Source organism: Camarhynchus parvulus, chromosome 18 (assembly GCF_901933205.1).
Source record: "Camarhynchus parvulus chromosome 18, STF_HiC, whole genome shotgun sequence".
In the NCBI taxonomy this organism is placed as follows: Eukaryota; Metazoa; Chordata; class Aves; order Passeriformes; family Thraupidae; genus Camarhynchus; species Camarhynchus parvulus.
Window position 1 is genome coordinate 6,617,811 of NC_044588.1, and position 22,519 is coordinate 6,640,329.

General features: G+C 61.5%; 2 protein-coding genes across 2 annotated transcripts; one reads left to right on the top strand and one right to left on the bottom strand.

Annotated features, from left to right (window-relative positions):
• Positions 1-7,603: 7,603 nt before the first annotated feature.
• On the bottom strand, positions 7,604-12,369 carry LOC115911289 (TBC1 domain family member 24-like). Its single transcript, XM_030962162.1, is given in 8 exon segments — positions 7,604-7,749; positions 8,260-8,530; positions 8,667-8,731; positions 8,734-8,761; positions 9,016-9,079; positions 9,814-9,972; positions 10,879-11,914; positions 12,267-12,369. Coding segments are annotated over 8 exon segments (1,872 nt in total).
• A 391-nt stretch (positions 12,370-12,760) lies between these two features.
• On the top strand, positions 12,761-21,206 carry CCDC42 (coiled-coil domain containing 42). The gene is made up of 5 exons (XM_030962374.1): positions 12,761-12,829; positions 18,520-18,717; positions 19,498-19,719; positions 20,210-20,368; positions 21,138-21,206. The coding sequence occupies exons 1-5, from the start codon at positions 12,761-12,763 to the stop codon at positions 21,204-21,206; spliced, it is 717 nt and encodes a 238-aa protein (XP_030818234.1).
• Positions 21,207-22,519: the final 1,313 nt, after the last annotated feature.

The following is a 22,519-nucleotide window of genomic DNA, read 5'->3' on the forward strand; positions in this document are numbered from 1 at the left end:
CTGCCCTCCCTGCCCTCCCTGCCCCTCCCTGCCTGCCGCCGTTTTTGGGCTCCAGGCAGAGAAATCTCCCTCCTCAGCCTCTGCAGCTCGGATTGAATCATAGATAGCAGAGTGAGTTATTTCGTGCCCCATGAAAGATGCATGGGGCCTGCCTTTTTTGGGAGTCTCTTTGAGGAGGGACAGCACCGAGGCAGGGAGACGCTGCTTGTGCAGGGCCCAGGCTGATGAATGGAGCTGGCCATGCTCTGCTGGTTCGCAATGAAAGCAGCAGATAACCCCGGGCTGCAGGCACCCCTGCACTTGGTTCTCAGCAATTCCCCTCGGGTTTAATGCATCTGCTCCATCCCCAGTGCTTCACTGAGCAGGTGTCTCCAGGCTCCCTCCGCCCATTATCCTGCGAGCTGGGACTGTGATCCTGCAGCAGGAGCTGAGCCGGGTGTGGAGGGGGAGCTGGGCCGGGATCCAGTGCTGAGCAGGGACTGTGATCCCGCTGTGATCCAGCAGCGCTGAGCAGGGACTGTGATCCCGCTGTGATCCAGCAGCGCTGAGCAGGGATTGTGATCCCGCTGTGATCCAGCAGCGCTGAGCAGGGACTGTGATCCCGCTGTGATCCAGCAGCACTGAGCAGGGACTGTGATCCTGCAGCAGGAGCTGACCCGGGTGTGAGGAGGGGGAGCTGAGCCAGGATCCAGCAGCGCTGAGCAGGGTTTGTGCCTGGACCCTGCCCCGGGCTCTGAGGGGCTCTGCGGGGCTAGGGGAACTCAGAAACCTCACCCCAGAGGTGTGCCCAGGGGTAAATGAGCACCGTGCAGATGTGCGAGCAGCGGCGGGGATGTGATAGGAGGGACAGGGATGTGCCCACAGGAATGTGATGGGAGGGACAGGGATGTTCCCTCAGGGACAGGGATGTGCCAGATGGGACAGTGATGTGCAGGGAGGGACAGGGGAACAGGTCCTGCCAAGCTGAGCATGAGCCTGAAAGGTGACAGAGGCACCCAGAGCCACAGCCTGGGAGGGAATGGCCTCTGTTTCCTGTAGGAATGTGGCTCTGGGGGCAGCCACACCAACACAGGACTCTGGCTCTCCATGGGCCCTCCCCCTCCTGCAGTGGCGGCTTTGGGGTGACCCGTGGGGACAGAATGGCTCTGCTGAGGTCGGGCAGAGCCCTGCTCTCCAAGCCTGCCCCTTGTGCACCTCCACACTCTGCCCCAGGGGAGCTGCAGTGCCAGAGCTCCTGGCACCCCTGGGTGGCTCTCGCAGGCCCCCTGCACTCTCCCCCACACAGGCACAGAGGTTTTGCCAGCCTGTCCCACATTCCAGGGCTGGTCCGGATCCCCTGCCTGCTGCAGAGCCTGTGGAACCTGCTGGAGGCTTTGTGGCTCCCGGCACCAGGGGCTCCAAAGGAGGAGAGGATTCTGGCTGCATTCCTGGGCTGAAGGCTCCGTTAGTGGGAGCAGGGGGTTTCAGGCAGAAGGAAGAGGATTTGCTCAGTGTTTGATGGACAGCAGAGGGGCACAGGCCAAAAGGATCCCCCTGTGCTGTGCTGTGAGCAGGAAAGGCTTTCAGCGGCATGTGAGGAAAACCAAGCAATGACACCTTTAAGTGCCAGTCCCCAGTGCCTTCCAGAGCTGTCAGTGCAGGTGTGGAGATAAATCATCTCCATTAACTAGAACATCTGAGATGCTCAGCATTAAGGGCTGCAGCGTTCTGTTCTGCTGCATTTTAATTGATGACAGAATTCTCCCAGGTCTCCAATGCCTGCAAGAGAAATCCTTTCCTTGCATCACTTCCCAGGCTGCTGCCTGCACTGATCTTTACACAAACAGCACTTGAGAGCTGCTGCTTTTAATCCTAGATGTGATACTGAGTTAGTAACAAGCACTTCAGCTGTGCAAATTTGGAGCCTGTTTGAGGAATGAGGCCAGGGCCCAGGATCTGAGTGTGCCAGGAAACACCCAGGCATTTCTAGCAGTGACTGCACTCTCCAGAGCCAGGTCCCTGAACAGAGCTTTAAACTGGACACTGCAAAAGAACAGCGCCAGCATCCCTGAGCTCCTTTGGGAACGTGGGGTTAAAAGCTTGGCTCAAAAGAGCTTCCCAGTGAATGTCAGGAGTTGGAGCTGAATTTTTTCCTTAATCAGGAGCAGACAAATTAAAATAAACACAGAAGACTGAATTTACACAACAAGTCATTCATTAAAGGCAGGGCAGAAGGGGGGAGGGAAGAGAGAGGGAGTGGAAGAGAGAGGGAGTGAAAGTGAGATATCCTCCAAAAGGGAGCAGATCCTCCAACAGGGAGCAGATCCTGCAAAATGGAACAGATCCTGCAAAAGGGAGCAGATCCTCCAAAAGGGAGCAGATTCCCCAAAATGGAACAGATCCTCCAAAATGGAACAGATCCTCTAAAAGCGAGCAGAGCCTCCAACAGGGAGCCGATCCCAGCCAGGCTGTGCCAGGAGCCTTGGGAAAGGTGGCAGTGACAACAGGGAAGTGTTGTAACAAAAGCCAAGGTGATTCTCGCTTCACACCAATGTGAAAGGAACACAAACCCCTGCTCCCCCTGAACCAGTCACATCTATTTCCTCAGTGCTATGGGGGCTCTTGGGGGGGATCTGGTAAATGCAGGACAGGAAATACAAAAATGGAGTCTCTTCTAATTGTGAAAGTGCTCTAAAGTTGCCTCAGCTGTAAGGAAAAGGATCTCCTGAGAGGCTGAGGAGGCAGCAGCCCCACAGCTCCTGCTCCAGCTGCTTGTGCAAACCTGGGGAATTCCAGACCAGGCTGGCAGCACCTGGAATCTGAGAATCCCACAATGGTTTGGGTTGGAAATTACCTTAGAGCTCCTCCAGAGCCACCCCTGCCGTGGCAGGGACACCTTGCAGTGTCCCAGGCTGCTCCCAGCCCTGTCCAGCCTGGCCTGGGACATTTACAGGGATGGAGAATCCACAGCCTCTCTGCTCCAGGGCCTCCTCAGCCCTGTAGTAAAATATTTCCTCCTAATTTCTAATCTAAACCTTCCCTCCTCCACCTCAGCCTGTTCCTGCGTTCCCCGCAGGCAGGGAGCACTCAGATGTCCCTTTGATTGCAGCAGGGTGGGACAATCACTGCAGGAATTGGGACAATTGTTCCTTCTCAGCTGAGGCAGAGCCGGTGCCCAGCAGAGTTCAGGGCCTGCAGCAGCAGCTCCGGGGGAGCTGTGCCCAGAAATTGGGCCAGGAACACAAAGGGCCTTCAAAGGGCTCTGAACCAGCATCCCTTCCCCAGGGAAAGGTAAAAGAGCCGCAGCAAATCCATGGATTGAGCTCCAGGCAATGCACATGGTGATGGCACGGCTCCCTGGGGAGCTCCAAGGAGATGGCACACAGTGGCACACGGGAACTCCTGAGGAGATGGCACACAGTGGCACACAGGAGCCCGAGGAGATGGCACACAGTGGCACATGGGAGCTCCTGAGGAGATGGCACACAGTGGCACATGGGAGCCCGAAGAGATGGCACACAGTGGCACATGGGAGCGCCTGAGGAGATGGCACACAGTGGCACACGGGAGCCCGGGGCTGGTTGCAGCCTGCAGGCATTGGAGCCTTCCAGGGTCCTGGGGGAGGCACCTGGACACAGCCCTGAGTGCAGGAGAGCAGAGCTAAACCAGGAGCAGGGCAGGGGGAAGGTGGTTCCCTGTGTCCCCTGTGTCCCCTGGGTTCCTTCTGTCCCCTCTATCTCCTCTGTCCCCTCTCTTCCCTGTGTCCCCTGTGTCCCTGCATTCCCTGTGTCCCCTGTGTCCCTGTGTTCCCTCCATTTCCCAAGTGCCTCCTGGAGCCCCTTTAGGCCCTGCCAGGGGCTCTGAGCTCTCCCTGGGGCCTTCTCTCCTGCAGGTGAGCGCCCCCAGCTCTCCTCAGAGCTCCCCAGGGTTTGATTTTCACTTTAACCCCATCACTGTCCCTCTGTCCTGCCCAGGCTGCGCTCTGGGTCCCCCGGAGCAAACAGGGACCTTTGGGTGGCTCTCGTGTCCCCAGCAGCCAGGCAGCCCCGCCAGGGCTCTGTCTGCTGCCATCCTCTCGTGGATGAAACCCAGAGGCTGTGTAGGAGGTTAAAAATATCTCCATTCATTATTTACTCCTTGCAGCAAGAACCCACTGCTTTGAAGTGTGATTATAAATACAAACACCACCAGAAACCCCGCCTGCCCACCCCTTCCCTGCGGGAATATTTGCTCTTTGTCCTGCTCTGCTCTCCTGTGAACTCTTCCAGCTCACCTCCTTTAAATACATATTTGAATTTTCTTTGAGAGCAAATCAGCCCTTTCTGGAAATGCATTTCCAGGGGAGCATCCCCCTTTGCCTCGGCAGCCTGGGAGCTGCTCAGCTGTGACAGGGGGACCAAAACCAATCCTGCTGTTTATCCCGGTATTTATAGAGCTCACAGAAATGGGGACCAAAACCAATCCTGCTGTTTATCCCAGTATTTACAGGGCTCGCAGAAATGCACGTACAGATAATCCCACATAGGTGGAAAACAAGGAGCATCATCATCACCCACTGAAGTGTTCTGCCACTCCTTCTCAAAACAGAAACAAAGGAATCTTCAGATCAGCCCCAGGGAATAAACACGTTCTCCTCTATCTGAAGGCAGAGTTCCTTTAAGGTTGACCCGACTCATTTTCAATAAACATCTTTCCCTCCCCCAGCGGATCTAAACCCTTTCTTTAGAGATAAACTCCCCGTGGGGGGCTGTGCATTCCAGCTTTGGAGTTTCATGGGGAGCCAGGGGCCCATAATTCCCAGTGGGAGCAAGGTTTTAGGGATAAAGGGTGATGTTTGCTCACATCTTGGAGCATCCACTTCTTGGATGTTTGCTCACTAGAGCACATCTTTGGAACGCCCCATCCCTGGCAGGCTGGACACTGGGGCTGGGAGCAGCCTGGGACAGGGGAAGTGTCCCTGCCATGGCAGGGGTGGCACTGGGTGGGCTTTGAGGTCCCCTCCAGCCCAAACCATTCTGGGGTTGTATTTGTCAGATGAATTACTACAAAGTGCTGAAAACGATCCCCCAGGGAGGCAAGGACAGTCCCACCGGGGGCTGCAGGCCCAGCTCCCTTCCAGGGAGGGGAAATTCCCTCTGGGGAGGGCAGTGCCCATCCCCAGACCCTGCTGAGCCCAGGGCAGCTCTGCTCTGCAGGCACCAGAGGGGCATTTTCCATTCCCAATACCTGCTGCATTTCCAAAGAAAAGTCCAGAGATGCCTTGAGGAATCACCCAGCTCTGCAGGGGGGAAACAAAACCAGCCCTTGGCCAGGGCTGGCAATTCCAGGGACTAAATTGTGTGGAAACGGGGATGAAAACACGTTTGTTTTGATAAATGCTGTGGGTTTCACTGGAAGAAAACATCTCCAAACCCCCTCCCGTGGCACTGAAGGCTCTGCTCCAGCTGGAAATTTCTGCCATGGGACATTAAACGTGGTTCCACAAGGAGCTGGTGGCAGTGCAGTGACAAGGAATTGCTTGTGTGTGCAGCAGGTGGCTGGGAGGGGAATCACTGCATGGGGCTGGGAGAGGGAAATGGCAAGGATGCAAATGGATCTGACAGTGGAGGGAGACAAAAACGCACCGGGACCTTCTCCCCAGGTGCGAGGACACGAGGGGCCCTGGATTTCCCATTTCAAGGCTCTGGAAGCTGCCTTTGGTGAGAGTGAGGGAAGAGGGCAGGGAGGAAAGAAGGAGAGGAGAAGGAGGGAAAGGTGAGCATTTGTGTGCCCCAGAATCCTGGCTTTGAACAGAAATGTCTGCCGTGGGCAGCAGCAGAAGGAGGAGGCTGGAGACACCGCCTGTCACTCCCATCCCACACATCTCCTCTGCACCCCAAACCATCAGGGGACATTTCTCTCCCCCGACAGCCCGTGGCAGTCAGTTCTGGGGTGAGACAGGGATGGTTGGGACACTCTGGGCTGTTTCTGTCACAGTGTAACTGCCCAGGGAGCGCACACAGCCCCTCGGCGCTGCCCCCATCGTGTGCCAGGGTGGGAATTGCTGAGCCCGGCCCTTCCGAGGAGCAGGGCATCCACATCCCCCAGATCTGCAGGGAAATCAGCTCCGAGCGTCACAAAATGTGCTTTTTGTAGCCATTTGTGGTATTGCCGAGCCCGGGAGGAGCAGGGCATCCACATCCCCCCAGATCTCCTGGAAATCAGCTCCGAGCCTCACAAAATGTGCTTTTTGTAGCCATTTGTGGTACAAGGCAGTGGCCAATTGTCCCTCACCTCTGGGGGGGGCAGGGGGTGACCCAGACCTGCAGGGAGGGATTGTCCCTTGGTTAATTCCCCGTTGTTCAGAGCCACCCCTGGGCTGCTCTTTCTGTGCCAAGGCTGCCAGGAGCCCAGAATGCTGCTCAGGGAGCACTGGTGAGCCAGACGGGTCCCTTTGCTGCTCTGAGACACTTTTGTGGGGACAAGGAGCAGAAACGTCCCAAAGGGATGAGCTGCTGGATATTCCAGCTCCTTCCAGAGCACACGGGGGCTGAAATTTCCTTGGGTTTCAGTAAAGACCCAAAGTCAAGGGAAATGGGCAGGGGGTGGCAGGGCTGGGGTGCTGTGGGGCTGTAGGGTGAGTGGCTGGGGTGCTGTGGGGCTGTAGGGTGAGGGGCTGGGGTGCTGTGGGGCCATGGGGTGAAGGGTTGGGGTGCTGACCCTCTCCGGGGAGGTGAGAGCAGGTTCCAGATCTCTTTATTCCCCATCACACATCCCCTCTGCCTCCCGGCCCCGCTGCTCCCCCACTGTGTCTTTGTGCTGGACTTTGTTGGAATTGTCCAAGAGTTTGGAACTTTATTCAGCAATGGAATAAGGGGCAAGAAGAAAGGAGCCCGTTCAGGGTCCCTTTCAGCACAGCAAAGGCTCGGCAGAGCTCGGGCACCCCCCAAACCCCAGGCAGGGCTTTGCCATCCCCAGCAGCACTTCCAGCCAGGGACAGGGGGAGTCTGCCGGTGCTGGTGGGTCCCGGGCAGTCCTGGATACCCACGGAGGCTGCAGAACGCTCTGGGTGCCTGAGGGGCTGTGCTGGGCTTGGGGCTGGGAGGGAAGCAGATCTGGGAGCGTTTCTGGTGAGCTCTGGAGCTCGGTGTTGGAGCCTGGCCTCAGAATTCCCACCAGATCTGCCCGTGCTCTCCCTGCGCGCTGAGCCCCACGCGGCAGACAGGCCAGGGAGGTGCGAGAAACTCCAGCCTGGCTGCCCTCCCCTCCAGCTCCCCAAACTGGGCCCGGCTGGGCGGAGTGGGCCGGGTCTAAACTGCGGGAGGGGACCTCGAATGTCCCCAGGGGCAGCTCCAATGTCCCCAGGGGCAGCTCCAATGTCCCCAGGGGCAGTGCCCGCAGTCCTGGTCCTGGCACTGCCTCGGCCTCTCTCTGCAGCACCACGAGGGCTGATCTGCTCCGTTCTGCTCTGCTCTGCTCCGGTCTGGTTGATCCATCCTGCTCTGCTCCGCTCTGTTCTGGCCATGGAGGGCCCGTGGGGACCGGAGCAGCGCCCAGGTGGCCCCAGCCCGGCCGGGGGTGCCAGTGCGGGGAGGGGTCCCCGTGCCCGTGCCCGTGGGTGGCACTCGGGGTGTCCCCAGGGCCCCTAGGCGCTTTGGAAGCCCCACACCTCCAGGAGCTGCACCTGGAAGTTCTCCTGGCAGAGCGGGGGGTTGTCGAAGGTCTCGCAGCGCTCCGTGTGTCCCCGCAGCAGGCTGGCGTCCAGGGACAGCGCTTGGCCTCCCCCTCCGCCTGCAAGGGCAGCGCGGGCTGGGGCTGGGCCGGCCCTGCCGGGCTGGGGCCGCCCTCGGAGCGAGGGAAGGGCTGGGCAGGGCCGGCCCGGGCCCGGGCAGCGAACCCCGGCAGGGTTTGGGCTCTGGGGATCCCTGGGGCTCCCGGGGGAGCTCCCGGGCTGGGGAAGGGGAGCTGCCCTCGCCTGCCCGGACTTTAACCCGATATCCCCAGCCGGAGCTCTGGGGAGCTGATAGGGATCCCCCCCCTTATTGATAGGGATCCCCCCTCACTGATAAGGATCCCCTCTTATCGATATCGACCTCCGTCACTGATAGGGATCCCTCCCTTATCGATAGTGATCCCCCCTTATCGACATCAATCCCCCCTTACTGATAGGGACCCCCCCTTACCGATATCAATCCCTGTTACCAATAACGATCCCCCCTTACTGGTAACGGTCCCTATTACCGATATCAATCCCCCCTTGCTGATACTGGCCCCCCCTTACCAATATCGATCCCCCCTTACCGATAACGATGCCGTCCCGGGAGCCGGACATGAACATGGAGGCAGTTTTGGAGGGCAGCAGGAAGTGCCTGGTGGCCAGGAACGGGGACAGGCGGCCTCTGCCCTGCGCCGAGGGCACGGCCAGGTGCTTGGGGCTGGAGCTGTCCCGGGGGGAGCCGAGCGGGGATTCGGGAGCGGGGGAAGGCGAGCGCTGCCGGGAGTGTGGCACGGCCTTGGCCAGCTCCGGCTTCTGGATGAGCACCCACTCGTACCTCTCTGCCTCGGGGCGCACCTGGGCACGGCACACACCTGGTGAGCCCGGGGAAGGTGCTGCTGCTGCTCCGGGTGGGGCCTGGGGCAGGGAAGGGACGGCGTGTCCTGGCAGGACAGCAACGAGGGGACAGAGCCAGACACAAACCGCGACTTACAGTGAACACAAAGCACTCCCCTGTCCCAAAAAAGCCCGACGTGGCTCCGCTCTTCTTCCTTTCGGCCAGTCAGAGGAGAGGAAGGCCCCACACACCTGGGAGAGAGCACAGGGAGCTCAGGCATGGATCACTCTCACTCGTGGCCTCTCTCTCCCACCCTCTCCTCCTGGTTCCCCAGCACCCCCGGCTGAGGTGTGTCCTGGTGGCCAAGGGGCAGTTTGTTCTGCCCTGGGAGCTGGGACAGACCCGGGCAGGGCAGCACAGGGAGCACACAGCCCGTGGGTGCCCCCAGAAGTGCCAGGGGGCACCCAGCCCGTGCCCTTCCCCAGTCCTGCCTGGAAACGCTCACCTCCCCCTCGGTGGTTTTGATGAGCAGCACCGTGGGTTCGTAGCCTTCACAGCACGTGTAGAACCTGCAGGGATGGACAAGGCTGGGGGGAGCTGGAGTGGCAAGGGGGGTGCTGGGCGGGGGAGGGGGTGGGGGGCTCCCTGGGCAGGTGGGTGCGGGTGGCTGTCCCGGCAGGGGGTGCTGGCTGTGTGGCAGGGGGGGTTTTTTTTGGTGGGGGGTGGTTGTTTGGTGGGGGGGGTGGCCTGGGCAGGGGGTGCTGGCTGGATGGGCAGGGGTGCTGGCTGTCCCTGGGCAGGGGGTGCTGGCTCTCCCTGGCAGGGGGTGCTGGCTGTCCCTGGCGGGGGTGCGGCTGTGCATGGGGGGGGTGCTGGCTGTCCCTGGGCAGGGGTGCTGGCTGTCCCTGGGCAGGGGGTGCTGGTCCCTGGGCAGGGGTGCGGCTGTGCATGGGCAGGGGGTGCTGGCTGTCCCTGGCGGGGGTGCTGCGGCATGGGCAGGGGGTGCTGGCTGTCCCTGGCTGCTCACAGCGTGCTGGCACAGGGTGGCACAGGGGACATCCCTGCCTGGCACAGCCACAGGGCTCCCTGTGCCCGGGCGGTGCCCAGGTGTCAGTGCCCATCTGGGCCAGCCTCTGCCCTCTGCCCTCTGCCCTCAGCCACCCTCGGGACCCCGAATCGAGCCCAGGAGGGTCCCCAGCAGCCCCAGAGGTGCCCAGGTCACTTGTGCTGCTCCTCCCTCCAGCACCAAGCCCTGCCCAGGCTCCTCCATGCCCGCCCGGCCCCGGGGCAGGTGAGGCTTCACCTCTGCAGGCTGCAGCCGTCCTGGGAGGTGGAGAAGAGCAGCAGCGGGGGGAAGAGCGAGAAGCGCTCGGGGAGCCAGGACCAGACGAGGCGCATCTCCTGCGCCGTGACCGTGCTGGAGCTGAACTTCTGCATGTCCACGGCCAGGTGGAAGGACGGCCTGGGGGGACGGACATTGGGGGGCTGGGGCCTCTGCTTTATGGGGCACAGCCCCTGCAGCAGGTCCTGCCCTGCCCTTGCGCCGTGAGCTCCCTGCCAACACCCCCAGCTGGGCTGTGCCGTGTCCCCTGACAGGGTCCCTGACTCTGGCTGTGTTGTGTCCCCTGACGGGGTCCCCGACTCTGGCTGTGCCCTGTCCCCTGACAGGGTCCCTGACTCTGGCTGTGCCCTGTCCCTGACAGTCCCTGACTCTGCTGTGTCCCTGACAGTCCCTGGCTGTGCCGTGTCCCGGACAGGGTCCCTGACTCTGCTGTGCCTGTCCCTGACAGGGTCCCTGCTGTGTCCCCTGACAGGGTCCCCGACTCTGGCTGTGCCCTGTCCCCTGACAGGGTCCCTGACTCTGGCTGTGCCCTGTCCCCTGACAGGGTCCCTGACTCTGCTGTGTCCCCTGACAGGGTCCCCGACTCTGGCTGTGCTGTTCCCTGACGGGGTCCCTGACTCTGCTGTGCCCTGTCCCCTGACGGGGTCCCTGACTCTGGCTGTGCCGTGTACCCTGACAGGGTCCCTGACTCTGGCTGTGCTGTGTCCCCTGACAGGGTCCCTGACTCTGGCTGTGCCCTGTCCCCTGACGGGGTCCCTGACTCTGCTGTGCTGTGTCCCCTGACAGGGTCCCTGACTCTGCTGTGTCCCCTGACAGGGTCCCCGACTCTGGCTGTGCCTGTCTGGGGTCCCTGTGCTGTGCCCTGTCCCTGACAGGGTCCTCCACACGTTGTTGTCCCCGCCAGGGGCTGTGAGGGCCCAGCACAGCCACAGCTGTGGGAGGTTCCTGCAGCTCCCCCAGACTCTCCACAGGAGCTCCCATTTTGCCGGCTCAGCCCCAGAGCTGGGAGCGCAGAGCTCTCCTCACCTCCTCTGCACCACGGTGATGCCCCTCTCCACCAAGGCCTTCCTGTTGGCCATGTGCAGCAGCCAGATCTCCTTGCGGGAGAAGAGGCGGATGCCGAAGGCTCTCTCCAGGAGTTTGTCCACGCTGACGTGCTGGGCGATGTTGCTGACGAAAGCCTGCAGCTCGGCCTTGACGTCGGAGCCCTGCGGCCCGGCCGGGGCCGCCGAGAGCCTGAACTGCTTCAGCAGGGCCAGGGCGATGCGGTACAGCACCTTCTGGCCCTCCAGCAGGAACACGTCCAGCACGCGCACGGCGTAGGCCAAGGGCAGCCCGGGGAAGAGCCACGACAGCCACTCCGAGTAGACCTCGAGCACGTTGGCGGCGGCGCCGGCGATGAGCTTGTGGGCCGCGGGGCAGTGCTTGCTGGCCAGGTCCCCGAAGGTCATGCAGGAGGCCTGGTGGGCCAGGAAGGACTGGTCGATGTAGGCGGCGTGGGGAGCGTTGCTGGCGATGAGGCGCGAGAGGCTCTCGAAGCACTGCGCCTCGTCCTCGCTGTAGTGCAGCAGCAGCGCCGCCAGCGCCGGCAGCAGCGGGCTGTGCGTGATGTCGGGGAACAGGGCGCCCACGCAGATGAGGATCTTCTTCAGGGCCGTGACGCCGTGCGGGCTGAGGCAGTAGGTGGGCACGGGGCAGCCCTCCAGGAACTCGGGCAGGGGGTGCGAGCTGACGCTGCGCTTCCCGAAGAGCCGGCCGGCCACGTCCCGGTACACGAGCGCGTCGGGGGTGACGAGGCGGCAGGAGACGCGCTGGATGAGCCGGGGGTAGAGCCGGGCCCGGCCCGCGTGGCTCCCGGCCCAGCAGCCTTCCCTCGCCAGCCGCTTCAGCTCCTTCGGGGGCCGGCCCAGCACGTCCCGCGGGATCCGCGCCGGGCCCCGCGGCTCCGGCATCTTGGCCCAGTCCACGAAGGGCCCGCAGCCCCGGCCCGGGGAGGTGTCGATGTCCCAGGTGTCGGCCTCGGACGTGACCACGATGGTGACCGGGGATGAGCCCAGCGCCTCTGCGGGACAAAGAGCTTTTACCGATCGCCTCTCCCCGCCCCGCCAGCGGCGCTCTGAAGTCTCACGGCCGCGTCCTGCGTTTCTTTGCTCTGCCCCGCCAAGGGAAGCGTTTCAGGCTTTGCCCTCTCCGCTCCCCATCAGCTCCGGGCCCCGCAGAAGCGTGGGGCCAGGTCCCAGCTGGGTGTCAGGGCTGCTTCTCGTACCGTGAGGGGCTTTTCCCCGCTCCCAAAGCTCCCAGCCCCGATCAGGGCTGTTTCTCACAGGTGCCCCAGCCCCTGCACCCCCGCTCGGCCCCGCACTCACCCGGCCCCGTGCCCGGCACGGGCGGGTCCCGCTCGGTCCCGCACTCACCCGGCCCCGTGCCCGGCTCCTCGCCCGCCGCCGGCTCGGCCATGGGGAAGGCGGCGGCCGCGCCCCCGGGGCAGCGGGGCACGCTGAGCCCCAGCTGCAGCATCTGCCAGCTCGGCCACCCTGCCGGGTCCCCTCTGCCCGCACCTGCCCGCACTTTTAAGGTGCGGCCCGGCCCCGGCCCCGCGGTTTGTTTGGGGTAAACACAGCGAGGGGTGGAGCGGCTCCGCGCCCGCATCGCCCCTTCCTGCCCCAATTCCGCGCCGGGCCCGGCCGGGGGCTGTAAACACCCCGTGGGCCGAGATAGCATCGAACAGCAACACGGACAGCGAGTGAACCCTTTATTTTCCCGAGGACAACCCTCGTGCTCCGCTCGGGCTGCGGCTGCTGCGGCCCGGCCGTGGGGCCCCGGCGTTCCCGGTGTGCCCCCGGGAAATGCCCGGTACCGATCGGTGCCAGCCCCAGAACGCGCTGCAGAGCTGCACAATGAGCGGGAAATGCCCGGTACCGATCGGTGCCAGCCCCAGAACGCGCTGCAGAGCTGCACAATGAGCGGGAAATGCTCGGTACCGATCGGTGCCAGCCCCAGAACGCGCTGCAGAGCTGCACAATGAGCGGGAAATGCTCGGTACCGATCGGTGCCAGCCCCAGAACGCGCTGCAGAGCTGCACAATGAGCGGGAAATGCTCGGTACCGATCGGTGCCAGCCCCAGAACGCGCTGCAGAGCTGCACAATGAGCGGGAAATGCTCGGTACCGACCGGTGCCAGCCCCAGAACGCGCTGCAGAGCTGCACAATGAGCGCTGTGCTCACCGACAGAGGAGCTGGGCTGCAGGAAAAGCGGCCTCCAGCAGCTGGGAGAGGCTCCCGGGACACCGCCCCGGTCCCACAGCGCTGCTCTCAGCTCGGGCTGCACTTAGCGGGCGCTTTTATAGGCATCCGAACCTTTTAAAGGATCTTTATTTGCCTTTAAAATCCGATTGTTTCTGCTGTGATAAGAGCAGCTGCAGGTTGTTCCTGACCAGGTCCGGCTGCATCTGCAGCACCTCCTTGAGCATCTCGTGGCCCCGCAGCGCCTCCCGAGCACGGCTCCCTGCTCCTCTCCTTCCCCTCACCTTCTCCGTGCTGCGCCGAATCCCTGGGGAGCAGCTCGGCTGTCCCGTCACCCCTCCCTGCCTTTGCCCCTGACGAGCGGGGAGCCCCGGGAGGGTCAGCAAAGACCCCCGGGCTGTGCCGGGTGCCAGGGGCGAGAGGCTCTCCCAGTGGGGTTATCCTTATTCTCATCTCCTTCTCCCGATCCTCCCCAGAGCCTGTCCGGGGCCTGACGGGCGGTTCTGCTCCACAGGCTGCTCCCAAAGGGGCAGTGCCGGCCCCAGCCCCGCTCCCGGGAGTCCCCACGCTGCTCCCCGGGGCCGAGGGGCGGCTCGTTCCCTCTGCAGCCCCAGCCCTGCCCAGCTCCGGCAGCAGCGGCTCCTTCCCGCTGCCCGCCCCGGACCCTTGGGCCGCCTTGTCCTCATTTGCCTTTCCCGGGACGGCGGCCGCCCCTCCTGGCAGCCCCCCGCAGCTCTGACACCTCCGGCAGCCGCTCCGGAGATGGAGATGGAAGTGAATTAGGGACAGGGCGAAAGGAAACGTCGCTTCATGCCTTTTTAATGGCGAAATATGAAATATGTAGAGGCCGCGGGGCTCGGGCTGAGCAGCGCAGCCCAAGGCCATGAATGTTTGATGGCCGCGGCTGCGGGAGCATCCCCGGCTGTGCGGAGAGCCGGGCCAGGGAACAGAGCCCCCCCCGTTATCAACACCGTTATCACCATTGTTGTCATTGTGCCCCGGGCAGGGAAGGGACTCGGCGGGGTTTGCGGCTGGGGTTTTGGGTGGGAGGTCTCAGAAACCCCAAATAAGTGGGGTTTGAGCAGTATTTTCTCTGCCTTTGGAGAGTTGGGAGGTGCAGATGAAATTCCTGCTTTCAGCATGGTGAAGTATCAGAATTGCACAGAGACACCTCAACAACAGCAGAGCAATAAAAAGATTGCTGCTCAATGTGTCTGTATTTATAGAGGGCAAAGTTCTCTCCTGCCATCAGTGCCACCTCTGAGGAGCCCAAAGCCCAGGCAAACGTGGGGCTGGTGCTGTTTGGAGCCTTTGTGGGGCTGGAACTCCCCGGGGTTGTGTTTTATGGAAACATTGCAGGGGTGGCTGACTTCTCCATAAAGTCATTTGTCCCGTGCCCTGTGTTTTCCAGCTTCCTTTAATCCATTAACAGGTAAAGGGGAATATTTGGCAGCGTTTGATTCTACTCTAAACAAGGTCCCAACAAGGAGAGAGGTGTTTCCATAACAGAAACGCCTGTTGAGAAACCCACGGCTGAGCAGTCGCGTGCCCTGTGCCTGCTGAGGGCTGAAATGCAGGAAAATGTCTTTGTACAGCACTGGCCTTTCAGGGAGAATGTAAACAGGGTTTATTTTTGTAGTATTTTGCAATTAGCACAGCTGACAAACTTCTTGCTTGTTGCTGAGCCAAAAATAGAGCACAAAATCTAAAATAGAACAAAAAAAACCTGTAGGGTAAGATTAGAATCCAGCACTTGCCGTCTGTGAACTGTGCTCCATTGAGCTGATCTCAAAGCTTCCACTGGATTCTTTCTCTCTTTCTGAAATGGAAATGAATTCTTTTGTCCTGCCCTGCAGCAGGAGCCAGCCGTGGGGTCTGTGCTCAGTGGCTTTCTGGGCTGTGTCCCCTTTGTGCTGTTCTGGGTCAGTTCAAGGCAGTGTTCTCCACGTTTTTGGGATTGGTGGGAGCCTCACAGGCTCTGTGTGCATAACACACAAACCACGATGGGCCCGGACTTGGAATCATTCTCTTTTTCCTTCCACGTGTTTAAAGCACCCAATGAGATAATTCCTGGAGAAGAGAGAGGATGAGAGGGATGATAAACCCCAGCCTTGTTCCTCAGCTGGTAGCCAGCTATGGACAGCAAAGTGACTCTGCCTTTCCTCCTGTGGGGTGAATTCCCACCCCTTCCCAAACGTCCCTGTGGGTCTGGTTTCAGGGGTACAGGCAGAGACACCTCAGGGCCTGAATCCTGTGCCAGGAAATCCAACTTTGCTCTCGTGCCTGAGCCTGGGCTGGGAGTGGGTCTGCAGGGAAGGGGCTTGGGGAGGGCTTGGAGGGAATTTGGAAGGAGCTTGGGGGGATCTCAGAAGGATCTTGGAAGGATCTCAGAAGGACTTTGGAGGGATCTGGGAAGGATCTGAGAAGGCTCTCGGAAGGATCTGAGAAGGCTCTTGGAAGGATCTGAGAAGGCTCTCGGAAGGATCTGAGAAGGCTCTTGGAAGGATCTGAGAAGGCTCTCGGAAAGATCTGAGAAGGCTCTCGGAAGGATCCCGGCAGGTCCTGGCAGGAGCTGGTGCCAGGCACGCAGCCCCAGGCTCTGCAGGGCTCAGCTGCCGTTCCCAGCTCAGGGTCCCTCTGCAGTCCTGGCAGATCCTGGCCCAGCTTTGGGGTCCTGGGGGTGGCAGAGCCCCCCTGGGATGTGCCTGGGGCTGACACTCAGCTTTGCCCTGCATTAGAGCAATCAGCACCTGGGCTTTGATGGAGCTGAGCGCTGACACTTGCCTGGCTGGTGCTGCTTTTCCAGATCTAATCCAGGCCTGATGTGACAGCCCACGGTGCCCAGGCCCTGCTCTTGCCAGCAGCCCTTCCTTTCATTAACCTTCCTGCACCACTGATCACATGCTTGCTGTCCAGGCCTGGGGCTGTAGCTTTGCCCTGGAATTAAGCTGCTTTACTCTGCTCAGCACTCAGTGAGCTCCACATCCTGTGGAAGCTGCTCTGAAGCTGTTTGTGGGCTGCAGGGCTGGGCTTTAATGCTCCCAGGGCTGATCCCAAGTGACAACTGCTGCAGGACTCTCCCTGGCTGGGGACAGCATTCCTGCCCCCCCAGCCCTAATTAAGGAGCCCCTGGAATTCCCAGGGCAAGGTTGGGCTGTTTGTGTGCCCCCCTCGAGCAGGGCCAGCTCCATTTCCTTTAGTGGGGATTAATGACAATTTCAGTGGCTTCTGCCCCTTTTTCTCCTTGGGAGGATCTGTGCAGCTGTTGGAGCAGGGGCTGCAGTGGGGCAGAATTCCCAGGGTGTCACTCCATTCCCAAGGCAGGAGAGGGGACAGCAGCCAGCAGTGGGGACTCTCTGGGTGCCACTCACATTTGTAAGGAATGTTGCACAGAAACAAGGAGAGGTGTGCAAAGAAGACCCCGGTGATTGACAGAAGGATTAATCACCTGGAAATCTGAGTGTGGGGTGTGTTTTGACGGGGTGAAGAGGAAAGTCAGACTTTGAAATGAAATGAAATGAAATGAAATGAAATGAAATGAAATGAAATGAAATGAAATGAAATGAAATGTACCCAGGAGCAGCAGGCAGGCTCTGCTTTGCTGTTTAGGGTGGTTAAGGGAAATTATGTGAATAAAAACAAGTGGGGTTTAGTCACTTTAAGCAAAAAAGGGGCTTTTTCCTATTTTTCTTTCAGACAAGTCACCTGGAGCCGGAGCGCGGTGCCCGCGCTGCCGCGGCCGGGGAGAGGAGCTGCAGCCTCTGCTCGGGGTGATTTTCCAGCAGCGCTGCTCCATCCCACGGCCAGGAGATGGCCCCAGCTGCCCGGGATTGCTGCAGGAGCCCCGGCTGGGCTGGGCTGGGCTGGGCTCGGAGCCCCAGTGCCCTCCAGTGCCCCTAGTGCCCCCTGTCTCCCCTGGGCAGGGCAGTGCTCAATTCTCCCTGATCTCTGGGCTCCAGCTGGGCTTTGGGAAAGGAGCAGGGGCTGCCAGGGGCCTGAGAGACCCCCAGGGCAGCACAGGGCACAAGGGCCAAATCTGGGCAGAGGGAGAAGAAGGAAAAAAAAAGGAAAAAGAAGAAAAGAAAGAAAAAAGTCCCGGGTCCCTGTCACACGTGGGACTGCTCCCATCCCTCACATGGGACTGCTCCCATCTAACAAAAACCCGATGGAGCTGCTCACATGCCCGCAGTAGCACTGGACTCACAATGCTTCGAGCCACAGTGCTCCCTCCGGGACTGGAACTGCTCCCATCCCTCACCCCGGGATGGAACTGCTCCCATCCCAGGACACATGGAACTGCTCCCATCCCTCACACGGGATGGAACTGCTCCCATCCCTCACACGGGATGGAACTGCTCCCATCCCTCACACGGATGGAACTGCTCCCATCCCTCACACGGGATGGAACTGCTCCCATCCCTCACACGGAACTGCTCCCATCCCTCATCCCTCAACTGCTCCCATCCCTCACACACGGGAAACTGCTCCCATCCCTCACATGGAACTGCTCCCATCCCTCACACGGGATGGAACTGCTCCCATCCCTCACACGGAACTGCTCCCATCCCTCACATGGAACTGCTCCCATCCCTCACACGGGATGGAACTGCTCCCATCCCTCACCTGCTCCCACCCTCACCTGCTCCCATCCCTCAATGGAACTGCTCCCATGGAACTGCTCCATCCCTCACACGGATGGAACTGCTCCCATCCCTCACATGGAACTGCTCCCATCCCTACGGAAACTGCTCCCATCCCATTGGAACTGCTCCCCCTCACACTGGAACTGCTCCCATCCCTCACACGCCTTAAAACTGCTCCCATCCCTCACAGGATGGAACTGCTCCCATCCCTCACATGGAACTGCTCCCACCCCTCACACAGGATGGAACTGCTCCCATCCCTCACACGGATGGAACTGCTCCCATCCCTCACACGGGATGGAACTGCTCCCATCCCTCACGCAATGGAACTGCTCCCATCCCTCACACGGATGGAACTGCTCCCATCCCTCACACGGGATGGAACTGCTCCCATCCCTCACATGGAACTGCTCCAAGCCTCCCACCCCTCACATCTGGAATGGAACTGCTCCCATCCCTCACACGGCACGGGACTGCTCCCACCCCTCACATGGAACCTGGCACACTGGAACTGCTCCCATCCCCCGGGCGGAGGCGCCCCCCGCGCGCCCCCGCTGGGGCGGGGATGTGGGGAGCAGGGATTTGTGCCCTGGTGGGAGAGGGCTTGTCTGGAAGGCCCAGCCCAGGTGCTGCCCCAGGCCAAAGGGACAGTGCCAGGGCTGGTCCCGAGTGCTGGGCTCTCCTCTCTGGAGGCTCTCCTGGCAGTGCCCTGAGTGACCCAGCTCCTCCTTCCCATGCCTCCCTCCCGCTCTGGCTGTGGCTGCTGCTGAAAACCTCCCCAGGAGAACGAAAGGCTGAGAACCCAGGCTCTGAAGAAAGCCAAAGAGGAGAAAGAGGAGAATTTGAAAAAGGAGAGTGAGCTCTTGAGGGCTAGGAGGGAACTGGAAGCCCTGAGAAAAAAGCACCAGAAACTCTCCAAAAAATTGGTGAAGTACTCCCGGTTCAAGAGGTACCTGGAGGATGTGGTGGAGAATTCACAGGTGAGCTTGGGCCTGGGTCAGGGAGGGCCTCCCCTGGGTTTGGACCAGAGGGAGGAGGCAAGGCCAGGGAAATCAACAGCTGGTCACACCCAGAGACTCCAGGGGGGCTGCGAGGGGCTCCCTGGAAACTGAGGGAGCAGGGTCAGGAGAGGAGAACCAGGACGGGTGAAGGCAGGGCAGGGTGTCCCTGACCCCAGGCAGGACAGGGCAGCGTGTCCCTGACCCCGGGCAGGGCATCGTGTCCCTGACCCCAGGCAGGACAGGGCAGGGTGTCACTGACCCCGGGCAGGACAGGGCAGGGTGTCACTGACACCAGGACAGGGCAGGGTGTCCCTGACCCCGGGCAGGGCATCGTGTCCCTGACCCCAGGCAGGACAGGGCAGGGTGTCACTGACCCCGGGCAGGACAGGGCAGGGTGTCACTGACATCAGGACAGGGCATCGTGTCCCTGACCCCAGGCAGGACAGGGCAGGGTGTCACTGACCCCGGGCAGGACAGGGCAGGCTGTCCCTGACCCCGGGCAGGGCAGGGCAGGGTGTCACTGACACCAGGACAGGGCAGGGCAGGGTGTCACTGACCCCGGGCAGGACAGGGCAGGGTGTCACTGACACCAGGACAGGGCAGGGCAGGGTGTCACTGACCCCGGGACAGGGCAGGGTGTCCCTGACCACAGGAGCAGCAGTACAGGCTGTCCCTGACCCCAGGGATGGCAGCACAGCGTGTCCCTGATCCCAGGAGGAGCAGGGCAGGGTGTCCCTGACCCCAGGACCTGTGCTGCAGTTCCCTGACATCGATGACATCATCAGCTACTACAAGGCCATACTGAGGACCCGCAAGGACCTGCTGCAGTCCCAGTGGTGGCACCGGCAGCTGATGGAGCAGGGCAAGGGCCTGCAGCAGCAGCTCCGGGCAGGGAAGGAGGCTGAGATCCTCCAGTGCAGGAACGACCTGGTGCAGCTCAAGGAATCCTTTGACCAGGCTCAGAGTGACATCCGGCAGTGGGTAAGGAGCTGAGGGGTGCCCAGGGGGGTCTGGGGGGCAGGACTGGCTCCTCCTGCAGCCAGGGGCTCATGGCAGGGCCAGCAGCAGCTTGGGGTGGGAGGAGGTGCCCCATCCCATGGATCCCATCCCATGGATCCCATCCCATGGATCCCATCCCATGGATCCCATCCCATCCCATCCCATCCTATCCCATCCCAGGGCTGCAGGAGCAGTGAGAGTCTGGCTGTAGGGCAGGTTTGTTACCAAGGCAGGTGACAGTGGCAGCACTGCGGGGCTGGCAGGGAGGGTGGGCACTGCGGGTGGGCACTGCAGGGTGGGCAGCACAGCTGGGCTGGCTCCTGGCTCTGCTCTGCTCCCTGCACACCGGGCTGGAGCAGCCCCAGCCCAGCCCAAGGCTGGCTCCTTCCCAGCCCGGATGAGGCTGAATTTGGGGTCTCAGCGGGGTCCCGGGGCTGAGGCAGCCCTGCTGGGACGTGTCTCGTGTCCCCAGGAGGATCGCTGGGCCCAGGTGCAGGACAGGCAAGCCAGGAAGGCCGTGGAGCTGAGGTCCCTCACCATGGCCATCCACGGCCTGTTCCACGCTGCCAGCGCGCGGCTGCAGCCCCAGGGCAGGGTGGCAGCTGGGGACAGCCACCGGCAGCTGGACATGGTAACGTGGGCACAGCCCCGTCCTGGCCAGGACACACAGCAGGAATGGCTCCCCAAGGCGAGGGGAGCCCCCAGACCCAGCACAGCCTCCCTCCTCCCCTGGGGACCCGGCAGGGAATGGTGGGGACAGCGGGAAAACCTGTCCCTCTGAGCAGGGGAGTGGGGACCAGGCATGGACAGGGGGTGCAGGGGTGCAGAGATACTGGGGGATGCAGGGATGTAGGAATACTGGGGTGCAGGGATGTGGGGATGCAGGGATGTGGGGATGCAGGGGTGTGGGGATGCAGAGGGTTCGGGAATGCAGGGGGTCAGGGGTGCAGGGATCTGGGGGTGTAGGAATGCAGGGATGTGGGGATACAGGGGTTCAGGGGTTCAGGGTTTTGGGGTGCAGGGATGCAGGGATGCAGGGATATGGGGAGGCAGGGGTTCAGGGGTGCAGGGATATGGGGATACAGGGGTGCAGGGATGTGGGGATGCAGGGATATGGGAATGTGGGGATACAGGGTTCAGGGTTACAGGGATGTTGGGATGTAGGGGTTCAGGGGTTCAGGGTTTTGGGGTGCAGGGTCTCAGAGTGCAGGGATGCAGATCCAGCCATGGCCAGGGTTTGGTTCCATTCCCCCACAGAGGCACACTCTGGTGCTTTCCTGTCCTGTCACTTAGCTCGGGGACATCATCTGCCCTGCAGCAGGGACAGGCTCCCCTCTGCCTCCTGCCCCCACTGCTGCCTGACCCTGCCCTGCCCCTGCCCTGTCCCTGTCCCACCCCAGATCCGGCAGTTCATCCACGACCTCCAGGACTTCACGGAGGACATGAAGGAGCGTGGCCGAGCTCTGTGACAGCCTGCCCTGCCAGCGAGGCAGCAGCAGGGCGGGCAGGGACAGGAGAGGAGGAGAGAACCTGCAGATATTGCAGACTAAAAAAAATAGCAAATATTTAAAGCATCTCTTCATTTCCTGCTGATCTTCCCTGCTCTTCTGTGAGCCCAGATACTCAGCAGCAGAACAGACAAAAGCAGGGGGGAGTGAGCCCTGCGTGGTTCTCGGGCTCCCAGAGGCCTCACAGACGCTGGCAGTGCCACCAGGAGCTGCTCCTGCTCTGGAAAACCAGCTCCTGACTCATCCTGGAGCACAGAGCACGCGGGGCCTTTGTGCCCCTGCATCTCATCTCAGCTGTGACATTTCCAGAGGGACAGGGCCATCCACACCCCCCCCCCGAGAGGTGACTCAGCTGTCCCCAGCTGTGGCCGCCCTGTCACCCACGGGGGCGCCACCCTCTCGGTGGTGGCAGGAGCTCATGGGACAGGAGCAGCTCTGCCCTGCGAGGGATGGATGGGCACAGGGCTGTCCCCAGGGGCCGGTGAGGGATGGATGGGCACAGGGCTGTTCCCTCCTGTGACGGATGGATGGGGACAGGGCTGTCCCCAGGGGCCGGTGAGGACACTGAGGGACCAAAAGTGAAGTGTGGGTCAGAACCAGAAATGGCAGAATTGGGCCCTTGCTGCAGCAGCAGGAGCTGCTCTGGGCATTCCAGGAGCCCCCAAGTGCAGCCCAAGTGTTCACAGCCAGGTTCTGCTCCTCTCTGCCCACTGTGCTGGGCACAGACCCTTTGCCCACCGTGCTGTGCCACAGCTGAGCCATCTCCTGAGGCGGTGCCAGGAGGGAAAACACCCTCAGAGCTTCCAGCAGACATTTATTGGTTGGGGCTGAGGTGGATGCACACGAAGCTGTGTCCCTCCCGTGGGCTGGGCTCCTCTCCCAGCCCTCCCAGCAGTTCTGTGTGCCCAGGGAGCAGCCTCAGGGACACGGGGGACACACAGACAGAGCCTGTCCATCCTCCTGCTGGCACCAGCACTGCCTCCAGAGGGGCAGGTTTGGAATCCAGGGCTCTCCTGGCCTCTGGCTCCCCTCAGCCCAACCACACTCTCTGGGTGGGTGACTCGCTGTCCCAGTGAGGCCCTGGGAGGGCAGGACAGACTGGAGCCTTTGGTGTGTGGAACAAAGCAAATCCCTGCGGGCCAAGCCCAGCAGCCCTGGAGAGTCTCTGGAGCAGCCCGGGACGGGATCAGCCCCAGGACAGGATCAGCTCTGGAGCAGGATCAGCCCCAGGCTGGGATCAGCCCCAGGCTGGGATCAGCCCCAGGACAGGATCA

Bases quoted from the DNA above. Each gene is read 5' to 3' on its own strand.
- CCDC42 (XM_030962374.1), top strand. From the start codon at position 12,761: ATGCCCGGTACCGATCGGTGCCAGCCCCAGAACGCGCTGCAGAGCTGC. The intron at 18,718-19,497 runs GTGAGCTTGGGC...CCTGTGCTGCAG, and splicing joins ATGTGGTGGAGAATTCACAG to TTCCCTGACATCGATGACAT. The intron at 19,720-20,209 runs GTAAGGAGCTGA...TCGTGTCCCCAG, and splicing joins AGAGTGACATCCGGCAGTGG to GAGGATCGCTGGGCCCAGGT.